Source organism: Accipiter gentilis, chromosome 19 (assembly GCF_929443795.1).
Source record: "Accipiter gentilis chromosome 19, bAccGen1.1, whole genome shotgun sequence".
Taxonomy (NCBI): Eukaryota; Metazoa; Chordata; class Aves; order Accipitriformes; family Accipitridae; genus Astur; species Astur gentilis.
In genome coordinates this window covers 25,690,710-25,710,319 of record NC_064898.1, presented here as the reverse complement: position 1 = coordinate 25,710,319, position 19,610 = coordinate 25,690,710, and the positions used below count along the sequence as shown (strand labels likewise).

Genomic DNA, 19,610 nt, shown 5'->3' with positions numbered 1-19,610 from the left:
TATGTTTTTTTCTAGAGGTTTCACAAAACTGACATCCTAACTTTATTTACTGTGCATCTCTACTATTTGCAATATGAAAATGGGGTTTAGCAGAAACAGTGGTTTTGCTCATGTTTTGGTACAAGAGGCTTGCATGCATTCCTCTGATCTTGGCTGTTGGAAATAAAGAAATCCCTTAATCCAATTCTTTTCATGCTCTGAAACCTTAGAATTTAAGGATGACTGTAAAAAGGGGTATTCTATGAACATTTGATTATAGTAGGAGGAACTAATGTAATGGGGTTTTATTTTGTTTTTTTCTTTTTTATTTCTTTTGCCCCAGGCTAGTCCTTTGGTTAACCAAATCCACAGTAATCCCATCAGGAGAATGTGGTGATCGTTTAGTAATTTATATTGTATGGTTGTCTTAATCCAGGTTCTGTCACTGTAGCAGAAAATATGAATCCAAGCCCACCATATGACTTGGATGTGTCCATATGGAAATAATAAACTGTGTAATAAATGGTCTCCTGTTGTACAATGCAGTACTGAGGATGATTTTCTTCCAAAGCAATTTTTCTTACTAAAATTCAGCATAGAAATCATTCCCAATTTCAAGAGTCTTTTTCTGTGAAAAACTGATTGGCCCATTGTTTGGGAGAAGTCAGAAAACTTTCTAACTTAGAGGATGCTTGCCTACACCTTACTTTCATGAATTGTGGAAACAGGTGTGGAATTCTAAAAAACAGATTTAACTTTGAGTGGTATTGTTCCATGTTTCAGCAAGTAGCTCTATCGGTATCGAGTTTGTGCAGTTACTGTTTGTGTGTATTGGAGGTCAGCTGTGACTTCTAGAGGGTGTTAACATCTGCTGAGAACTGCATATTAAGTTGATACTGCTTCATTCTGATAGTCTTAAAGATACTGGAATTTAGGGATTATTTTTCTTCATCTTTTAACCACACAAGGGATAAATTTCCCTGCAAAGTTTCCCTGAAGTTTTGAGATTCAACTGTGAAAGAAAGAAAGACTTTTTCCCTTCCATGTGCTGTTTTCTTCAGAGGTATTTTTAGTTTGGGGACTTCTTAATTAAGTATTTATAATTACCAGCGGTGACAGTTAAGTCATGTGTACTTGATTTGATAGTCTGAGGGTAAAAGCAAGTTGCAGTTTGCATGGAGTCAGCATATTGAATCTTTTCATTTAAGGTTGCACCCACATAGGAGTTAATACTTGGGTTAAAGTCAGGCAGTGTTTGAAGCCTTTCTCTTAGCTACCTGGCGTTTTATTTGAATGCTGGGTTTAATTATAAGAATAATAGCAGCAGTTTAAATGTTGATGTAAACTGTATAAGGAACACAGATTTAGATCAGTTGTGTGACAGTATGTATTTTTACTAGTTGATATTACTCTAATAATTCCACTACTGATTCCAGCATACATTGGTATACTCAAGATGACAGATGGCGCTTGCATACAAATAAATGTTTTGAATCAGTGAATATAGAACATTGTGTTGAAATTTGGTCTTTTCACTTAATGGCTGTAGTTTTATTAAGCTGTGAGGCTGCTCTCCTGTTACAGATAGGAAATGGAAAAAGTGTAATGAGATTTAACAGTCAGATTGACTGATTATTTTGTCCCTGTTCTTGGGTGGGTTTTGCTAATATGAGGTTACGAGTATTAAATGGAACATTTCCTTAAGAGGAATAGATCTCTTGGAACTGCTTGATTATTCTATACTTTCTTTGAAAACCTAGTAAATTAACTGACCATAATGTTATATTCCTTGGAATCTGGGATTTGGAAAGCAGTCCTAATTTTGTTTCTTCTGTTCTTGTAGCTTAGATATCAACATGGGCTGAGTACTCCAGATCTAAGGCAAACTCTTCCTAACCTGAAAAACTTCATGGAGCTTGGACTAATGGTTAGATGGTAAGTATTTTTTTATAATTGAGAGAGGTGGATACTTCAAAAAAATTTGGATGTAAGGATTTTTTACAAACGAGCAGCTCCTCTTCACGAGAGGTAAGCATGCTCGGTGAAGACTGTGACTTTCCCAGAATACACGCCATGTAAATGTCTACAATATTTTACTATTTTCTTCTGCTCTTATAATATCTTCTATATGATGGGCCCACAACACTTCTCAGAGGCGTAAGGAATGGGGGGAAGACTGTTTGAAAAACTATGTTCTTCTCTAGAGGGAGGTGAATTAATCATTCTCTTCAGACTGTATTTAAGGATTGGTGGCAGATGCACCTTCTGTATTATGATAGTCCAGGAGAGTAGAAAGGCGTAACAACCTTAGCAGAAGCGCTCTTAGTCTGATCAGTACCTGGCTTCCCATTGCTTTAAATGTGTAATTCAGGTGAGCTGCGTGGGAAGCTGAATTATAAATCGACACAATTTGTGTTGAATATAATTGCTGCTAATGAAAACAGCTGTTGCCTCTTGAGTGTTGTTGCTAAATGGGAAGCTATGTTAATAAGTAACTGAAGGTGATAGTAACCTTCCAGGGAAATCTTGAGTGCTTCTGCTCAGATTCACTCTGGAGGATCCAGACTTGCTCTCCGCTGTCTGTGCAGAAAATCAAAGCAGACTGGTTTCTATGTTATAAGACTAAAGCTAGCGTGGGCTTATCTTGCAGCAGTTGTTTGAGCATGAGGCTTGACTAATTCTCCTTAAACCCACTGAGATAAACTTTAGTAAATGTGGAAGGTAGAATTCACTAGCAAGTGTATTTCTGCAGGTGTTAGATGCTTTGTATTCTCTCTTTTTTTTAAGTTTATGGTCTTTGAATTGTGTGTACTCATGCAGCCTCTTACCTTAAGCGATTATTTTGTCCTGCATTCTCATCTTCATTCTCTGGGTGCCTGCATCCCACCCAAGCATAGCACTGTGCTGTTCTAGGATGCCTAGGTTAATTATTCACTGCTCCAAAGTTGCACAGGTCTTATGTGATCCCTGTGTTATACCTGGTCCCATGCAGATGTCCTGGATGCTCCAAAGTGTTGAAAATATCATCCAGTCTGAGGTAACCCCATCAGGTTTTGCCTCCAGGTGCTCTGGTGATGGATATGGGTTCCCTCACTGCTTCGGTTGGTCTGAGAAATAATTTCTTCTGGCCCATATTATGCTAAATTGAGGTGAAAGAATGTTTCCAGTGTTCCTAACGGAAACTAGTTATTCTTAGTAAGATGACAAACTACAAAGCACCAATAGCCAAACCTTAGTATTTTTGGGCTAGTATATGGCTTTTAGGGGAGATTGAAAACCAGGCTTGAACTAATTTTTAAATCTGATGTGAAATGACACTAAACATTGTGGCACTGGCCCTTCTTTTACAGTGGAGTTAAAGCTTTCTAGTGCTATTCATATTATATCTGAATTCCTTACATGTTAAACCAGCAGAACTAGCAAAGCCTTTATGGGTTTGAGTTGAAAACCAGCAGGCAAACTGCTCATATACAGCCTTCTCTTATGTACCCATTTCTGCAACTTTTAAAGGATTTTACTATTCCAACAGCGTTCTTACTGCTGTATTTTAGTAGGGTCCTAGAATGTTGCTAAGCTCTAAAAGTCTTTTCTTTTTTTGTTTTTTTTCCTGCAATATGCAGAACCTGGGAAGAACACCACATTGGTTCTATAGACAGTATGCGATCGCACATCCTTTTATGCAAAAGCAAAACCAAGCTTTTTGTTATTGCTCGATTTAAAAATTATAAGAGCAGGCTTCAAGCCGGGTTAGCGTCTCAGAGTAGCACAACTCAATATATCAGACCTTTGGGACAAAAATTCTACTTCAGTGGGTAACGGTGATGAAAAACCTATGGGACGTCATCATGCCACAGCTCTTACCAGCCCTCATTTTTGTGTCACTCTTTGCCTTTGTTATCTTTCATTCCTTGCACATAAATGCTGATCCATGTGAACTCTAAGCTAGTGTGTAAATCACTTATTTTGGGAGGAGAGTCTTGGCAAAGGAAAACAAATACAGGAGTAGAAAAAGAATCATCTTTGAGCAATACTGTAAAAAGTGTTGCCTGATGAAAATTCAACTCAGCCAAAAGAACAGTGGAAGTAAACAGGCCCTGAGAAAAGGAAGCTCAGTCCCATGTGTAGTTTTATTCTGTCAGTAATTTCAGGCGCAGCCGAAAAGATTCTCCCTGCTTTTCTTCTTATCCCCTAGCAAGATGCATAAAGAAAAGCTTTCTTCATCAGGAAAGTATTACTATGAGTATTTGTGTGGTATCCATCACTGTGATGTAAAAATCCTAAGATGACATGTGGTCCCCTAAGCAAATCTGAAAATGAAGGGCTGAAATACCTAAACTGTGACTTCTGTAGCGCTCATGTGTACTCATCAGTAGAGTGGGAGGCGTGTAGGTCGTGGATGTCTCCTTCAGTCTTGAAGAAGCAGAGGTGGGATGACTCTGGGACACATTAAATGGGTATCATTTTCAAAGCATAGGTATTTGTTCTTCCCTTCTGGTGTGTGCTGGCTTTGAAGAACTGATAATAGAAGCTTTGGTTATGCCTTAGAGGTTTAGCCATCATACAGCCAGGGGGTTTTTTTCCTATAGGTGATACACAGTCATTAACAAGACAAAACATATTTTTTTGCTGGATAATATTTCAAAACATATAGAAATATTAAGCATAGTTCTCTGGGAGTATCACATTCCCTCCTTCCCCCCCATGAACGTCTATGCCTCATTTCCTTCTCGCCTCCAAAATTTGTATGAATAGTTGTTCATTTTTAACTTTTTTTAAGGCTAATGATTCTAAACAATGCTTCTTAGTACTTCCTAATAATATGAATGGAAATGAGGCTTTACAGGGAGTCTAGCTCAAGGGGAAAACTGGCTAGACTTTTATAATCGGGCATTGCAGTTGAGCACATACATAGCAGAGTACAGATGCCCACTGTCTTGTGGATAATATCTGATTACACATATTTAAACAAGCATAAAAAACACCAGCTGTTAAACTGAAGGAATTTTTTGTTTTCAGGATACTGTAGGTGAGTCATATGACCCTCTGCCACAAACCGTAGTCAGTAAAGTATTTCCAGGTTATCCTTCATTTGCAGGTTGAGAGCAGGAACATATGAGGCGGTGATGGGTTTTTCTTATCTACAGATTCACTCGCATTGCCTGGTTTGGTTTTGTTGTTGCTGTCTTCAGTTTCCTCTCTTAGCACTGTATCTGGGTTTTGCTGAATTTAAGTTTTGTCAAATCATAATCACACCGGTAAAAAAAAAAAAAAAATACTTACACGGTACTTAGTTTCTCCTTGAACTGGACTGGTTTTAACACCTAGCCCATGCATTGGTCTCACTTTTCCTTTTGACTAGAGATATCTGTATTTCTCTGCAGTCTGGAATGGAATGGAATCCCCTAGATACATAGGGTAACTGAAATATGTAGTTATTTCAGGCTTAACCTTTTTCTCTGATAAGCATCAGTTTAGATTTGAGTACAAAATAGTTTCTTTAGCCCTTCAGATTAAAAACCAAACAAACAAATGAACCCTACAGCTTTTGTAGAAGAGCCCACCTATTTCATACTTCTATCAGAGCAAATTTTTCTTTGAAGTCTCTGCTTCAGGCTTTCATGAACTCCATTGTTGTGCCTGGAGCTCTGGGGCAGCCCTCAGCCCTGTTGAAGGGCTGTGGAGTCCAGTGCTTTTGCATCAAGGTTTAATTGCGTTGCTGCTGGATCCCTCTGCCTGGTGAGATTTGTGTTGTTTTGGTTTCTCAGGCATGACACTTAAATGATTAATACATGTTTTCACATCCCAACACGCGTGATTTATTGCAGCAAGCTTGCAGGTCTACAAGCTCTGCTTCCCTCTTCATATCTCTCCTGGCACCTATATTCTGCTATGTTTACTTTTCTTTCCCCTTACCCCTACTGCAAAATATTATTTGTACTGTATGGAGATGAAATCAAGACAGATCTGTTGGTTCCCGCATACACTGTTATGGAGGCTACAGAACTGCAAAAAACTTACTTTTTCTGATATCAAATCTGGATGTTGACTCTTAAGGTGAAAGATGATGAACCAAAGTTGTTGCCGATTTAGACTGTCTCAGTTGTGGTCCCCCAAATCTTTTCTGTTTCCTTTTGGGAATAATTCTCTCTGTTCCCAGTTTTTTAGTCCTGGAGTCTTACTGGCTTCCAGAAAAGCAGCTCGTTTTTAAGATTAGCTTTTGCTGACGGCCCTATGCAGTTTTTCTCTTAAATTCTTTTTTTCTTTCGAGAATGCAGTTGATTCCAGCTTTTGAGACCAAATCTCTACTTACGGGTAGCCTGTACATTTTGAACATTGCTTTATTCCTTTTTGCGCTTTCAGCTTTATCTTTCACACATCAGGCTCTTTAGATCATGGTTGCATTAAACCAAGAGACTCTTTCATTTTCTCTCCCCTTCTTCAGCTTAATTTTATTTACTCTGTGTAACTTTTGAGGGATAGTATTTGTGATTATTAATGGCAAGTAAAGAGCACACTGCAAACTTGAGCAGTCTAGTGAGAAGGAGATTTTTTTCTTAGTGAATAGATTAGACAATAGGCTTATCTAATGCTGGCAAATAGGAGGTACTTCTTTAGAAGGTCTTGTCTGTAGTCAGGGAGATGTCCTTTTGAGTCTGCATTTAAAAGCTTTGCTCAAAATACTTGCGTGCCAAGGCTTAAATTTGTGTTTCGAAGGTACGTCTTGATTCATATACTGCTAGATTCAAGAGGAGCCTAAAACTTAAATGTTTGAGTTAAGAAAACTCTGGTAGCTTAATTTATGAAGGTTTTTTTTTTTTTTTTTTAAAGCGTGTGTCAGAATTTCTTAGCTGCCAAAAGACCCAATTTCACCTTAACTTCATATTGGCAGCCTCCCTTTGCAGCCCTGTCACTATTGTGCGTTATTTAACCAGTAATCTCTAAGAAGGTGAGAAACTATTATTGCTTTTTAGCACAGTTGACATGATATTGGCTCGGAGCTGCGCTTGGAGCTTCAAACATTTCAGATGGCTATAAACCAACTTAAACACCTTCATTTAGCGTTCTTACTGCCATGAGGTCATAGTTTGCAACAAAAAAGATCAAATGGTGTTTAAGTTTTTTTAAAGTATTCTCATACCAAAGAGCTGTAGCTGTGGATTTTGGATTTTGGCCAGACAATCAAGATTTAGTATTTTGACCAGCTGTGATCCAGTAATGTTCCTCAGAGGAAACATTTTTGGGGGAGGAAAAGATACATATTTGAGCCTGTGAATTGTATTCTGTCTCTCATACTGCTTTACAGTTTCTCTGAGCCCCTTGCAGACAGATTAAATAATCACAACTGAATCTGACTGAAGAAACTTTTTCTTTTTATCAAAACTGCAAACAGATTACAACCAGAATCTGTTCACTAAGAAAATAACTTTAGAAATGTTTGTCTCCTACTTCAATCACTTTATCTTGCCTGTTTACAGCATAGAGTCTGTGTCTCGTGCCTTAGGTCTGTGAGAATGCCCAAATCGACTAATTATTAACCAGTAAAAAGTAATATTGGGGAGAAAACAGCTACATTGTAATTTTGCTGCCAGTAAAACTTACAGCTGAAGTTAGACTATTTTGAGATTTGGATGCAATTGAAACATTGAGATTGGTGATGATGTAACTCTTATCTATAATGTCCAATAAATCGAGGTTTCTTCTCTTTTCTTTTTTTTTTTTTTTAAGTTTTAGAAATCCTGCTTCCTGATAGGAACTATACGTACTCATGTACGTAACCAGTTCTAGTCTGATCCAACTTGATGACTAAAAGTCGTTAAGGCCTGATGACAGTTCATCAAATCAGTTTTTATACTCCGCTAGTTGCAGGCTGTTCTTTTTGGACAGGTGTCCACATCTGTTTGCTGTCTCAGAAGATTGACCAAGTAATTGTGGCTGGAAGCTGAACCAGCTCAACCCTAGTAATTCAGGTCAAGGTTGTACCTTAAAGTGCTATGTTCCTGCAAGCCAAACTCTTTTCACTGGTGACGATACCTTACAGTCTTTTACAGTTTCTGGGCAATTGGATGACAGTTTTCTAATGGGACTTGCTTTTTTATACATTTTATTAATTCCATCAGCTGTGAAGCTGATAAAGCATCTCTTTCTCTGGACTTTGCCTTGATACAGTGGTCTGAATTCTGGTAACAGTGCAGCCTTTTCCTCAAGGAAGTTGCAAATGGAATAGTGACCCTTCGTCAGCTGCTTGTTTTTGTGAAGATTAATAGCAACCTAGTATTTCTGAGCTCTGTGCCGTTCTGTAAACATTACTGTTGAACCAAACCCTCAATTTGACTTCTCATTCTCACCTGGAGGGAGGTGATGGAACAGGAAAAGACCCTTTGCCTTAACTGCTTAACCCACTGTACTTAGAGCCATTTTGGTTTTAGTTGCCTGCAAGACTATGGCCACTGTTCTACTTAAAAATATACAGAACGCTATTCATCTTCTCATGTTTGCCTTCTAGACACTAGCCTAAACTAGTTGCCTGGGTTGCCCCTGTGGTCAAGAATAGGCATCTAGAGAGGGTGACTTTCCTGCTCATCAGAAATGGCTCTCTATTAATAGAGTATTACCCACCCTTCTCTCCAGTACTCATTTTCTTTCTCCAATGACTGTGGAAGGAGCCTAGGCAATGAACTCTTAGATAGCTGATCCTCAAAGTCCTTAATGCATATTCACTTTTATCTAAATGCCTTAGACAATAGAATGGCTTAACTGCTTATCAAATATTGACTTCATTCATTAAAATCTAATTCTAGCAAGAATTTCAAGCTGTACTTGTGGCTTTAAGTACAGGTACACATCAGCATTTCTCAAAATAGTCAGAAGGCTATCTATTCCTTGCACAATATTTTAGTGATAAAAGCTCTTGCCTGAAATGTAAGCAGTCAGAAGAGGGTCCAGACAAGTTACAAACACACCAGCCTGTAGACAGGTTTGGAGTGGTCCCTCCTGTTGAACACATCACCTTGCAGCACAAGATGCAAGATCTCACAAGAGTAAGAGCCATCTCAGATGAGGAGGACATGTAGGGAAAGAAGGGCAGAAAGGAAGCCCAGGTTTAATCCTAGCTCCTGAAGTTACAGACGCACACCATCATGTAAAACACAAGTAATTCTTGGAGAGATCAAACTCAAGGCAAAGCCTCTTCACCATCTGAACGAGTGATATGCGCTACTCTTATTTGTTGTGCCGGCCTGTGCTTCAAACTTACTCAAATTCATTTATCTTACATCAGACTCTTTAAAGGGCAAAGGCTTGAATATGGCATTAAGACTGGCTAATTGGCAAACCCCGAATTACCTTCAGCAAGTGCTGATCAGCCCAAGTTAGGCACAACAGCAACTTTTCTATGCAGCAGAAGGAATTTAAGCGTCTGAGTATACCAATGTGAAAACTGGTGTCTAATTAGGTTGAGAAAAGTAGCTTTACAAACTGTTCCGGTGGGCATGTAAATTTAAGTTCCTCCTAAAAAGAAACATGCCTGAATTCCTTTGTAAATCTAGGCCTTGCAGGCAAATGGGTGAGAAATTAATTAGTTTGCAGGACCAGGAGAGTCTTTAAAGAGCTTGTTATGACAAGACTATTCAAGCTAACATGTTATGTATGCCTGAACAATACCTCTTTAGTCCAGCAGCCAAAAAAACCTTCCCTTCCTTAGTAAGTTGAACTGGCAGAATGATCTATACTAAGTGATCTAACAGCCTAAACGTAGCAGCAATACAAAGCTAATCTCCCTCATCTACAAAATAACTTCCCAGTTAATAGAGTATGTAAGGGCTGCCCCATAGGGCAGTAAAGCAGGAACGATCTTCATTTATCATGCAAGTGTTCAAACTAATGAATTAGAACAAAAAGCACTTGCAACCAGGTTCCTTAAACTACATGCAATGAAATGGACCTTACTTAAGACTGCAAAACTAGGTTTTAAGCTGCTGGAGACTTATATGGGCAGATTTCTGAAACTGTCCATTGCTACCAATAAACATGAATAGGATGGGTTTAGCTTCAGTCAGGAATAAACACGAGGATAACAGCCCAAACCTGAGAAAGCAGGAATGAGCATTTATTTTCTGAATCAAGGCAGAAAGCACTAAGCTGGGGGAAGGGGAGAAGAAAACAGACCATCCCCAATATGTCTGCAGCGCACATTGCCTGAGTAAAGTTCACAAGTGTCCTGCCTCAGATTCTTGTGTTTGTCATATTACATCCTTTTAAAAATAAATGATTTATTGTGTAGGGGTTAGTTGAAGTATTTTAAAGTCTCTGGTCAGTAAGGGACTAGTCTCCAAGACCACGTATACAGCACTTATTAGCATCTGTGGCACATACTGCTTTCTGTTTAGTCACCTCTGTTAAGAATGCTCCAAACCTTTGCAAACAAAGCTGCAAATGCTATGCGGAGTTTGCATTAAAAAGGTTTGAAACAGGAGTTGAAATCTAAGAAGAAAGTTGATGTTTTTGCCGCTAGCTGCATGTGTGGCACTTATCTCTCTACTTCACTGTCCGCAACTGTAAATTCTGAAAAACAACTGTTCCTTAAGGTAATCTGCGTTTTTTATGGAAGAGAAGGAAACCCTACACGTGGATTAAGGGGCAGCCTGGGAGGAGGTAAGATGGGAGGGGAAATTAAAGAGAGGTAGTTATTTTTCAGAGGGACTTTTTGCAATCCTATTTACAAAGGGGAGCAAAAAAAGAAAAATAACGTGGAAAAGGATCCACGATAGGGTCTACTCGTAACTGCTATTCCAAGGTTTTCCCCTGCAAGACATATCCCAAAATGTATCAGGCCTTGAGTAGGAGGAGTTTCTTTTAAATGGAGTTAGTGAAGGAGACTCATGCTGACAGCAGCTGAACCTTGGAGTTACATATTCAGCAGATCAGTAATAGCTGTATTTTATTATTATTATTATTATTTTGAATTTGGAAGGAAAATGAACCGGATGCTTAAGTTAATCTACAGCATACTATTTGCATATAGGATGGTGATTATATTTGGATAAGGATTAAGCCGATGAAGGAAATTTCATATAACACACCCCAGATGACGTAAAGCGGATGTTCCAAATTATAGACCTGAGACAGTGTTAGTGGTCTGTGGAACTGTATTAAATAGTAAAATCAAACTTGTAAATTAAGCTTGATTAGTTCACGTTCCTCAAGAAACCGAGGCTGATGCTTGTCCAAAAAGTTTTGGAGTGATTGGCACAGAAGAGCAGAAGATCTGGCAAAACCAATCCTCTGCAAATAGCAGTTAGTGTGTTTTTTCTCCTTGTGCAGCTGTCAGGAAAGTCCACTGTTGGAAGAAGTCGCTCTTAGAGGATTCAGCGATTATTACTCACTTTTGAAGAGTTTATGATGGCCCAGTACAGGCCATAAATACATAAATATACGGTCAACAGTAATAATTCATAAAGTACAGCTTGGTCCTATAAAATGGTGTTAACAGTACGAATTAACATAACGTGGTGGTTTCTTGGGTGATTGACTCTTCAAACCATAGAGCTTTGTGAACGTTCCTACACGATCTTACCGGTTTTCAGTAAAGCTGTCCTCTGGGGTGTCTTCTGTAGTTCGTACAGCATTAAACACATTTGGGGTTTTAGCACTTTAGGATACAAGTAGTTGGCCAAACGGAGCCCAGAGTTGTGATAAAATAATTGCTTCAGCCTTTGGTTAAACATCTGTATTGCTCGTGAGCATGCCTGACAGCTGTGATTTATCCTTTCCTTCTTTTATAGTGATCGACACCATACATCCAGTGCAATTCCTGTTCCAAAGAGACAGAGCTCTAGCTTCGGCAGATTGGATATTGGCTTTTCCAGTGGGCTTCCTTCTCCAGATAAAGGACTCCGAAAACGAGCCAGCACGGGAAATGAAAGACTACAGTACAAAACTCCTCCTCCTAGTTACAACTCTGCTTTAACACAGCCTGTTGCCATCACAGCCCATGTAGAAGAGTTAGATAAAAAACCTGGATCGATATCTTCTTCCTTGGATACCTCTATGGACTCCTCAAAAGGAAATACCAAGAAAGGCGAGGACATGTGCAGAAGTTTAAATGGAGAGAACGGGAGCCTAAACAATACCCAAGAGCGGCAGGAGTCTTTCCTAGGACATACTAGTGCAATAAATGGGGCGTTTCTGCCTGGTGAGTGCTCTGGCACTGCAAGTAACGAGCAGCCCTGTGAGTTTCGACCCTCGCTCGGCCCTGTCCTTTGCTGCACTGTGGAGCAAGCAGAGGAGATCATGGGGATGGAAGCGACGGGGTTCAGCACGGGGGATCAGCTAGAAGACTTTAACTCCATCCCGGTGGAGCATGCTGTGGCAGTGGAGTGTGATGAACAAGTCCTAGGGGAGTTTGAAGAGTTCTCTCGAAGGATCTATGCACTGAATGAAAACATGTCCAGCTTCCGCAGACCGCGTAAAAGTTCGGACAAGTGAGCTTGGACAGGGATTTGATAGCAGACATTGAGGTGAAGTCAGTGATCTGGAATAGAGATAAAATTGCACTTATTCTTTATATTAATTATATAAAAAAAAAAAAAGCTAAAGCTATTCCTATGGTGTTAGACAAATGAACTTGAGCACGATAACACAGGATCATGGTATATTCACAGCCCAGGTAAATTTTGATTCTGCTTCCAGTCCTCTTATGTCTGGTATTTGTAATCTGTTGGAAATTTTTTTTTTAGGCATTGGAATCCATTTATAAAGGCTTTCCTGGAAACAACTTCTAGTGCTGATCAGGCCCTTCTATGAATGTTTGTTAATTTCTTAATTATTATTTAGAGTTAAATTTATTTTACTCTTTTAAGAAGAAAAAAAATTAATTTAAAAATACCATAAATTACCATTTATGGTAAGACCTCTTTACCTTCTCCCATATGTACTCCTGTGATTTTTTTGAGCAACGTAGTCAGTGTTACAGGAATATCATGAGTTTGTTATAATTGGACAGCTTTCTCTTGGCTGTGCTCTGTAGCCTTTGAAGTTCTAGTTTGCACTGATGGGTCTTCAGTTGGTGGTGTAAACTTGCCAGAGAATGAGCACCCGTGTGATATCTGCAGTTTCCTTGCACCTGATTAATCAGAAATGACTTTTCCTCCCCCTCCTTTCCTCCATCCTCGCTGTTCCTACCGGTAGAAGCCTTGAGGAGTAAATCGCCTCTAAGGTTTTGCATGAAAATCTCAGCCTGACCATTCCCCACTTCAGTTGGGCACAGACCTCATCAGTAGAGACCTAACGAATGCGCTTCCTAAGTGGGGTTCAGCTGCCACCCTCTGAGGTGTCTAACAGGGACAGCGTGCTGTGAGGCACTTCACAGACGTCTTCGTAAAAACCCAGACTGAAAAACGCAGTCAGCACTTTGGAATTAGGCGAATTTGTGGAATCGCTCCACCCTCTGTAGAAAGGAGGCACTTAACATTATTCATCTAAATTAATATCTTTTTAACCATCTGTACTTTTAAAGGAAGAAACTTCCAGCGGTTCGCTGGAGGTGTGGTTTGCTGTTAGGTAGGTTACCACTGGCACACGTGTTCAGCTGCACTAATGGGAAAGCAATTTGCAGCCTGCTTCGTGATTCCTGGTATTTGTTTCAGTTTGGATTTCATTGCTCTTGCTTTCTATTATTGTATACCCAAGAATTTGGGCTCGGTTGTGAGCTCTCAAATATAAAAATATATAGCAGAATAAAAAACACTTCATCATGCCTGGCTTTTTTTCCTCCCTGGTCTATGCTTTCTTTTGAACCAATGGCCTAGTCTTTTTCCTAACTTCACCGTAAGGCTAGCCTAAGTTAACTTTTTAAAATGTGGATATGTATAATCTCGGCTATTTGTTGTCAGAACAAGACGTGTATGTGAGAACCAATATACATAATAGCACTCTTCTAGAATATGCATTTTTCCAGGTAACACCTTAATGATTGTATTAAAATTATATTCACATTTCTTCTGTTAGCTTTTAATGGTTGTGTCTGCAATTGAGTTGTTGGATTGAGCCTTTCTACAGCGATTCATTATCTTTGGTCTGTCCCAGTACGATGTGCTAGGTGAAAGCACTCAGGAGCAGAGACCTCGATTCTGTAAGACATCGAATGTGATGCCAGGTGCGAACTTGGGCGTGAAGTTGGACACGTTCATGAGTATCTTCTTCCCTGAATAAGCTCCTCTGTTCCAACCTCATGAAAAGCTTTCCTAAAGCCAAATGCTGCAGCAGCTTAAAGCACTGCCATCATCTTTGAGAAGAGATAGGTAGGAAATTCTCACTGTCTTTGGCATCCTGAAGCCCTTGTTAATCAAGTGGGCATAAGGTACTCTGTCCTGTGACTATATCTTACCATCTTCTGATAGCATTGTAATTTTAGGTGAAATCAGGGAATGTTGTCAGTCATGTACCCTGCGGGATGGGATCTGGCACGCTCAAAGCAGCACAGACCTTCTGTTTGTAGGCACACTCGTTTTCTTCTATAACGGAAAGGCATTAGCTTGCGTGTGGTGGTGACTTTTCAAAAGCAACCCAAAGAGTAGTTGTGAAGTTGCTATGTTTCGTAGGCAAACACGGAGCGTCTCAGTGCAATTAAGCGACATCTGAAATTAGGTTCGTAGAGCATCAGCAGGACTTTGGATATTTTTTTTTCATTAGTTGCGCACTTTCTCAGGTTGCACCCAACCAAATGAAGTCTAGTTTTCCTCCCTGATGTTGTGTTGCTGTTCCTGTTTGAGCCCTGTAATTGTTAATGTGTCAAACATGATGGTTGATTTCTGCATCTGTCGCACAAAGCTTCTTTCACGGGCTTTCTATGGATGTATCTTTAGTAGGCCTTAAATTGTCCCCATGTTTCTCTTCCACTTTCATCGCTTTCTATGTAGAAGGTGGTGTGAAGGGCGACAGCATCGCAGGGCTAATTAAAGCATTGACAAACTTCTCGTTGGTGTGAGGATGGGGGATCGTACAGACTGCAGTCACCTCATAGCTTGCTTTTTTGTGTTTATTTTTTCCCCCTGGTAAATTACTTTGAAAATAGCGTAGTGGGAGAGAAACAAATAGTAGGTTTGAAGGTGAGATGATATATCACAGTGTGCTTTAAACTGTCAAGAGCCTTTCAGTTCCTGCACAGCTGTGACACTGTTAAATGTCTGCAAATGTCTTCAAGTGGAGAAAACATTTCATTGCAATCTTTTCCCCTCACTAGGAATTCCTAAGATTTTTGAGAATATTAGTTTTGGAAGATCATATCCCACTATATTTTTATAGCAAGCACAACAGCATTGGCTTATCCTTGCTTGACCAGGTATTTAAAGCAAACCCAGAATATCCCATAGTAAATGACACATTTAAACTATGTTGGTAATTGCGGGAAAGCTCATCTGTATTTATAAAATAAAACTGATTAGTATCTCTCAACTTGTGTGTCTTCTCTTAATGGCTCCTTTGTGTTTGTTTTCTTTACAAGCCTGATTTGAACCACAGTGTCCTTCCCAGCCCCACAAACTCTTTGGTTTATTGTTCATCAGGCCCTTATTGGTCAAAATGTGAATTTTTGGGCAAGAGGGTTTGCTAGAAGACCCGACTGCCTTGTTGGTTCCAAATCCTATTTCACACGAGCTGGTACTGCAGTTGTTTTTCATGCTCTTTCCAAAAAGATGGCACGCAGCTGGAAAAACAGCGTATGGTGGGGCTGGGAGACAGCTGGATTTGCAAAACTTTTATGGATAGTGGAAATGCCGTGTTCCCTCATCAGGGAGGCATTGCTACTCATCCAGCACCTTCTGTGATCCGAGCTAATAAGCAACATATGTCTGCCTAAAAAGCTGATGTTCCCCTTGAACAGGAGTCTACTGCACAAGTCTTGGGAGGAGACTGTCCGCTATACGGAGTCGCTGGTGGGAAGCAGTGTAATGTGAAGAGCTACAGGGACTCTCCAGGCATCATCAGAGCAACAGGGTTTTTGTTGTTGGTTTTGTGGTTTTTTGTTGGTTTTTTTTTTCTTTTCTCCCACCCAATCTGTCTGTCAGCAGAGAGTAAAATGCCAAGACATCAACTGTATAGTCCTGGAGCTGAAGTGGGAAGATAACAGGAGAAAAATATTACTTTAAGCTGTTTTGCAACATTGAACAGTTTTATTGAAATGTAGTTGCATTAAAGTAAATCATAAACTATGAATGGAAAAGGTTTTTACTGAAATGTAACTGGAGGTGCTGCTTGAGAGTGGACTTGTTCTAGATAAACCTTGGGCTCTTCTGAACCTCGTTTTTGTCACCTTTCAAATGGCCAGAGAGGGTGTTTCTTCTTGGTTTCTGGATTTTGACGTTTTTTCAGATGGAAGTGTTTGCAGGTGCTTTTGACCTCTGAAATGATCCAGTGTAGCTGGTATCTTTGGGCAGCCGTGAGCACCTCCTGTCTGCAGGCAAGGTCATCTTAACCCCAGGTGAAAAAAATATTTTCCAGGAAAAAAAAGTAACTAAGACTTCTTTTAATTGCTGGTTATGTTGATATCAGCTTATTTTGTATATGGAAGAATGCAACATTGTTTTATAATTTTTCGTTAAGTAGTATGAAAACTTTTTTTCCACTACGTAACTGATTGTCAGACATCAGCTTTGCTGCTGCTGCAATTTGTCCTGTATGTATTGCATTGACTAGCTTGGCATTTAAACTGTTGGTCTCTTCAATCTAGCTTTATTGAGTTACTTTTAATAGGTTGTTTTGATAAAACCACAGTTGAATTTCTGAGTTTCCGAATTCTGGAACAGCCGTATCCATTCTGATCTGGATTGTCTTGGTTTTAGCGGGGACAGAAAGTCCCTTTCTGTGTTGTATTGACTTGTTAAAAGAAACTAAAGCGCTGGCCATCAAAAAATAAAAAAATTAAAAAAGAAAAAATGCTTTCTGGTAGTCAGGCATTACAAAGGTTTCATTGACGCAGGTCTATTAAGCCCTGAATTGGCTCGAATAACCCATGTGAACTGGAGCTGCTTTCCCCAGCTACAGCAAGCAGATGCTTTCTGCTCTTGCACAGGGGAAGCATTCTCCCAGGAATGTTAGCGGAGGAGAATGTAACCTGTGTTTTCTGCTGTGCCTCCAAGCCTGCAAAGCCAGCCAGCTCTCGCAGGAGAGGGGGGCAGCAGCCCTCAGCCTGATGCTGAGCGCCTGTATTGATTACCCACGGTAACTGAAACAAGTTCAGGCTGTTTATTTAGGCAAAACTAAATGTAGTTTGCTTGGCTGGATAAAGGTGAGATGGGGAATAAATCTAACACTTGCTCTAATTATTGATTTTTTGGCTTTTTGGCAGCAGCGCTCTGGCTTTCCGTCATGTCTCCACCTGCCAGCAGTGGTGCACGGGCTGTGTGCCAGTGCCAGAGGCATCATCTCATTGCAGCAACCAAGCCTCAGCTCCTGCAAGGTACCTGTCAGAAGGGGTTTGTGCTGTTATCTCGGTCGCAGGCAGTGCCAGCAAGACCTTCGTCCTGGTTTTGTGAGAGAGAGAACGCTCTTCAACGAATATCACTGAAAGCACCTAATGCCTTTTAGTGATGGTGTTTGAAACGTGAGCTGAGCCTAAACTGCTCAAAGTCAATCTTGTCAGCTGTCTTGCATGGTGTGTTTTTCACGTCTCTGTTAAAAATGTATTTGCAGGTCAGGTTGCGTGGTCATGTCTCAAGTGTTAAACTGAAATCATGGACAGCTCCTAATGGGCAACTCCTGAAGTGCCGTAGCATACTAATGCTGATATAAACAGATCTGCAAACATAGAACAGTCCCAGCTACCTAAAAATTTCACATAAAATGCCTGTATTTTTTAAATAGTGTAATAAGGTAGTTCAGTCAATTAAGCTGCACATGCATGAAAAGCTGTTAAGCTTGGACATGCAGTTGGTACAGGTGGAAAACCTGCCAGCCCAGCCAGCACGCTTCTGCCAAGCACGTTGGCCTGGATGTGGGGACTGCACCCCCCGGACAGGACGGGCAGAAGAAATCCAGCCATTGAGGAGAAATTTATCTCTGCATCTTCCTTCTTACAGAAGGTGCAAGGTCAGGGCAGCATGGTGCAGTGATTGGATTACCTGTGCCTACCCGAATTTTAATCCTAGCTCTACCTCTCAGCAACTGTTCTGCTTGTGAGTCTCCTTGGGCTTCTCCGCTCAGGAAGGCAATATTCTTCCAGCTGGCCGGTTCATTGCTGCCAGTGCTGAGTGCTTATATTTTCAGCTAAGACTTACACGTGCTACAAGTGAGGCACTTTTTGGGAAAAAAAAAAAATCTTTTCCTTGCAGGCTATCTCCTGATGGAGGACCTGCATGCCTCCTCTGCCATTCCTGCAGCAGAAATCTGTCCCTTCCTTTCAGCTCTTGTTACTCTGGTCTTGTTTTCAGGAGACTGGTTTCGGTTGTCGGTCTGAAATTAGAAAGAGTCTTGGCAGAGTTTGGGGTTGTCTTCTGCGGTTTCATCTGACCTGGCTAGCACTGCTCAGAACATGGCTGCTGGGTTTGGAAATCATTTTCTCATATTAATCTTCTTCTCCCTGCAAATTTGCAATGATGGTGAAATTTCACTGCAACCCGATACATCCTCGATGGTTTAATTGGAGACATGAGTGCGCTGGCAGAAAGACAGAGGACTCTTATGTGTGTCTGTTTTCTATGGCTTTGGTTGTACGTGCCCTATGTGAGACTGAAAGGGAACGATTCCTCGAGGGGAGATTGGGCACCTGACAGACACAGTGCAGATGTTCTGGTAACATCTCAGCTTTGTGGTAACCTCACTGAGTTCCTCCTTTCTTTCGCAGTTGTTTAAACCGATGCTGGAAGGAGTGGCAATAAACCGAGTTCACCTCTGTCTAACTTCGTCCCTACAAAGTTTTCCTGTGTCTTGATGCCTGGTCTGAAAGACGTTGAGGATTCCTGTTAGTGGACCACGGTGCTCCTGGCCACAGCTTAACACGTGTCCCTTAGAGAGCCGAAGTCACATATGCCTGGTTTTAAAAGATCCCTGGGCAACTATAGCTATGGGTCTGGAGGAGTCTGAGCTTTTAGCACCGCGATCGCTGGTTTTACTCAGCTCCAGAAGCACGTTGGGGTTCCTCAGTCCTCTGCAGCAGGCAGAGGTGCTCTGTGCTCTTATTGCCGATAGCAGCCTCAGTGTTCTGTTCCTTCACCTCAAAAACTAAACGCTGGTTACAACGCAGGTTTTTTTCAGATGTTCACTACAGGTAATGCTCCAGCGGTGAATGCAGAGCTGAGCAGCTACAGAGGAGCTACAGGACCCTCCTTATGACCTGGCTGTGATTGCCTTGGGGTGGGCATCGCTTTGGAACAGCGTGTGTGGTGAGATCGATTAAAAGGAGGAAGTTCAGCTGCTGTGCTGGAATTAAAAAACAACTTTCTGTTAGCAAATAAAGGTAATGCCACATTGGCTGTAAGGGTAGTTGGGGCAGTACACAAGTGCAGCACCTCTCCTGGTGATCAGAAACACAGGACTGTGATTCCAGCTCCAAGATATTTGGTCTGAAGAGCCGGAACACAGCTCTTCTTTGGTGATGGGCTGTTCCTCCCCTGTTGGTGGGTTGTGTTCTGTGTTCGTGC

General features: G+C 40.7%; 1 protein-coding gene across 2 annotated transcripts in view; it reads left to right on the top strand.

Moving 5' to 3' along the window:
- UVRAG (UV radiation resistance associated) overlaps positions 1-15,429 on the top strand; it is a 95,071-nt gene extending 79,642 nt beyond the window's left edge. For both annotated transcript variants that reach the window (XM_049822726.1, XM_049822727.1), the window contains 2 exons: positions 1,823-1,914; positions 11,760-15,429. In XM_049822726.1, the coding sequence (XP_049678683.1) occupies positions 1,823-1,914; positions 11,760-12,462 (795 nt within the window). In that variant the 3' untranslated portion in view covers positions 12,463-15,429. The remainder of the gene's footprint in view (positions 1-1,822; positions 1,915-11,759) is intronic.
- Positions 15,430-19,610: the final 4,181 nt, after the last annotated feature.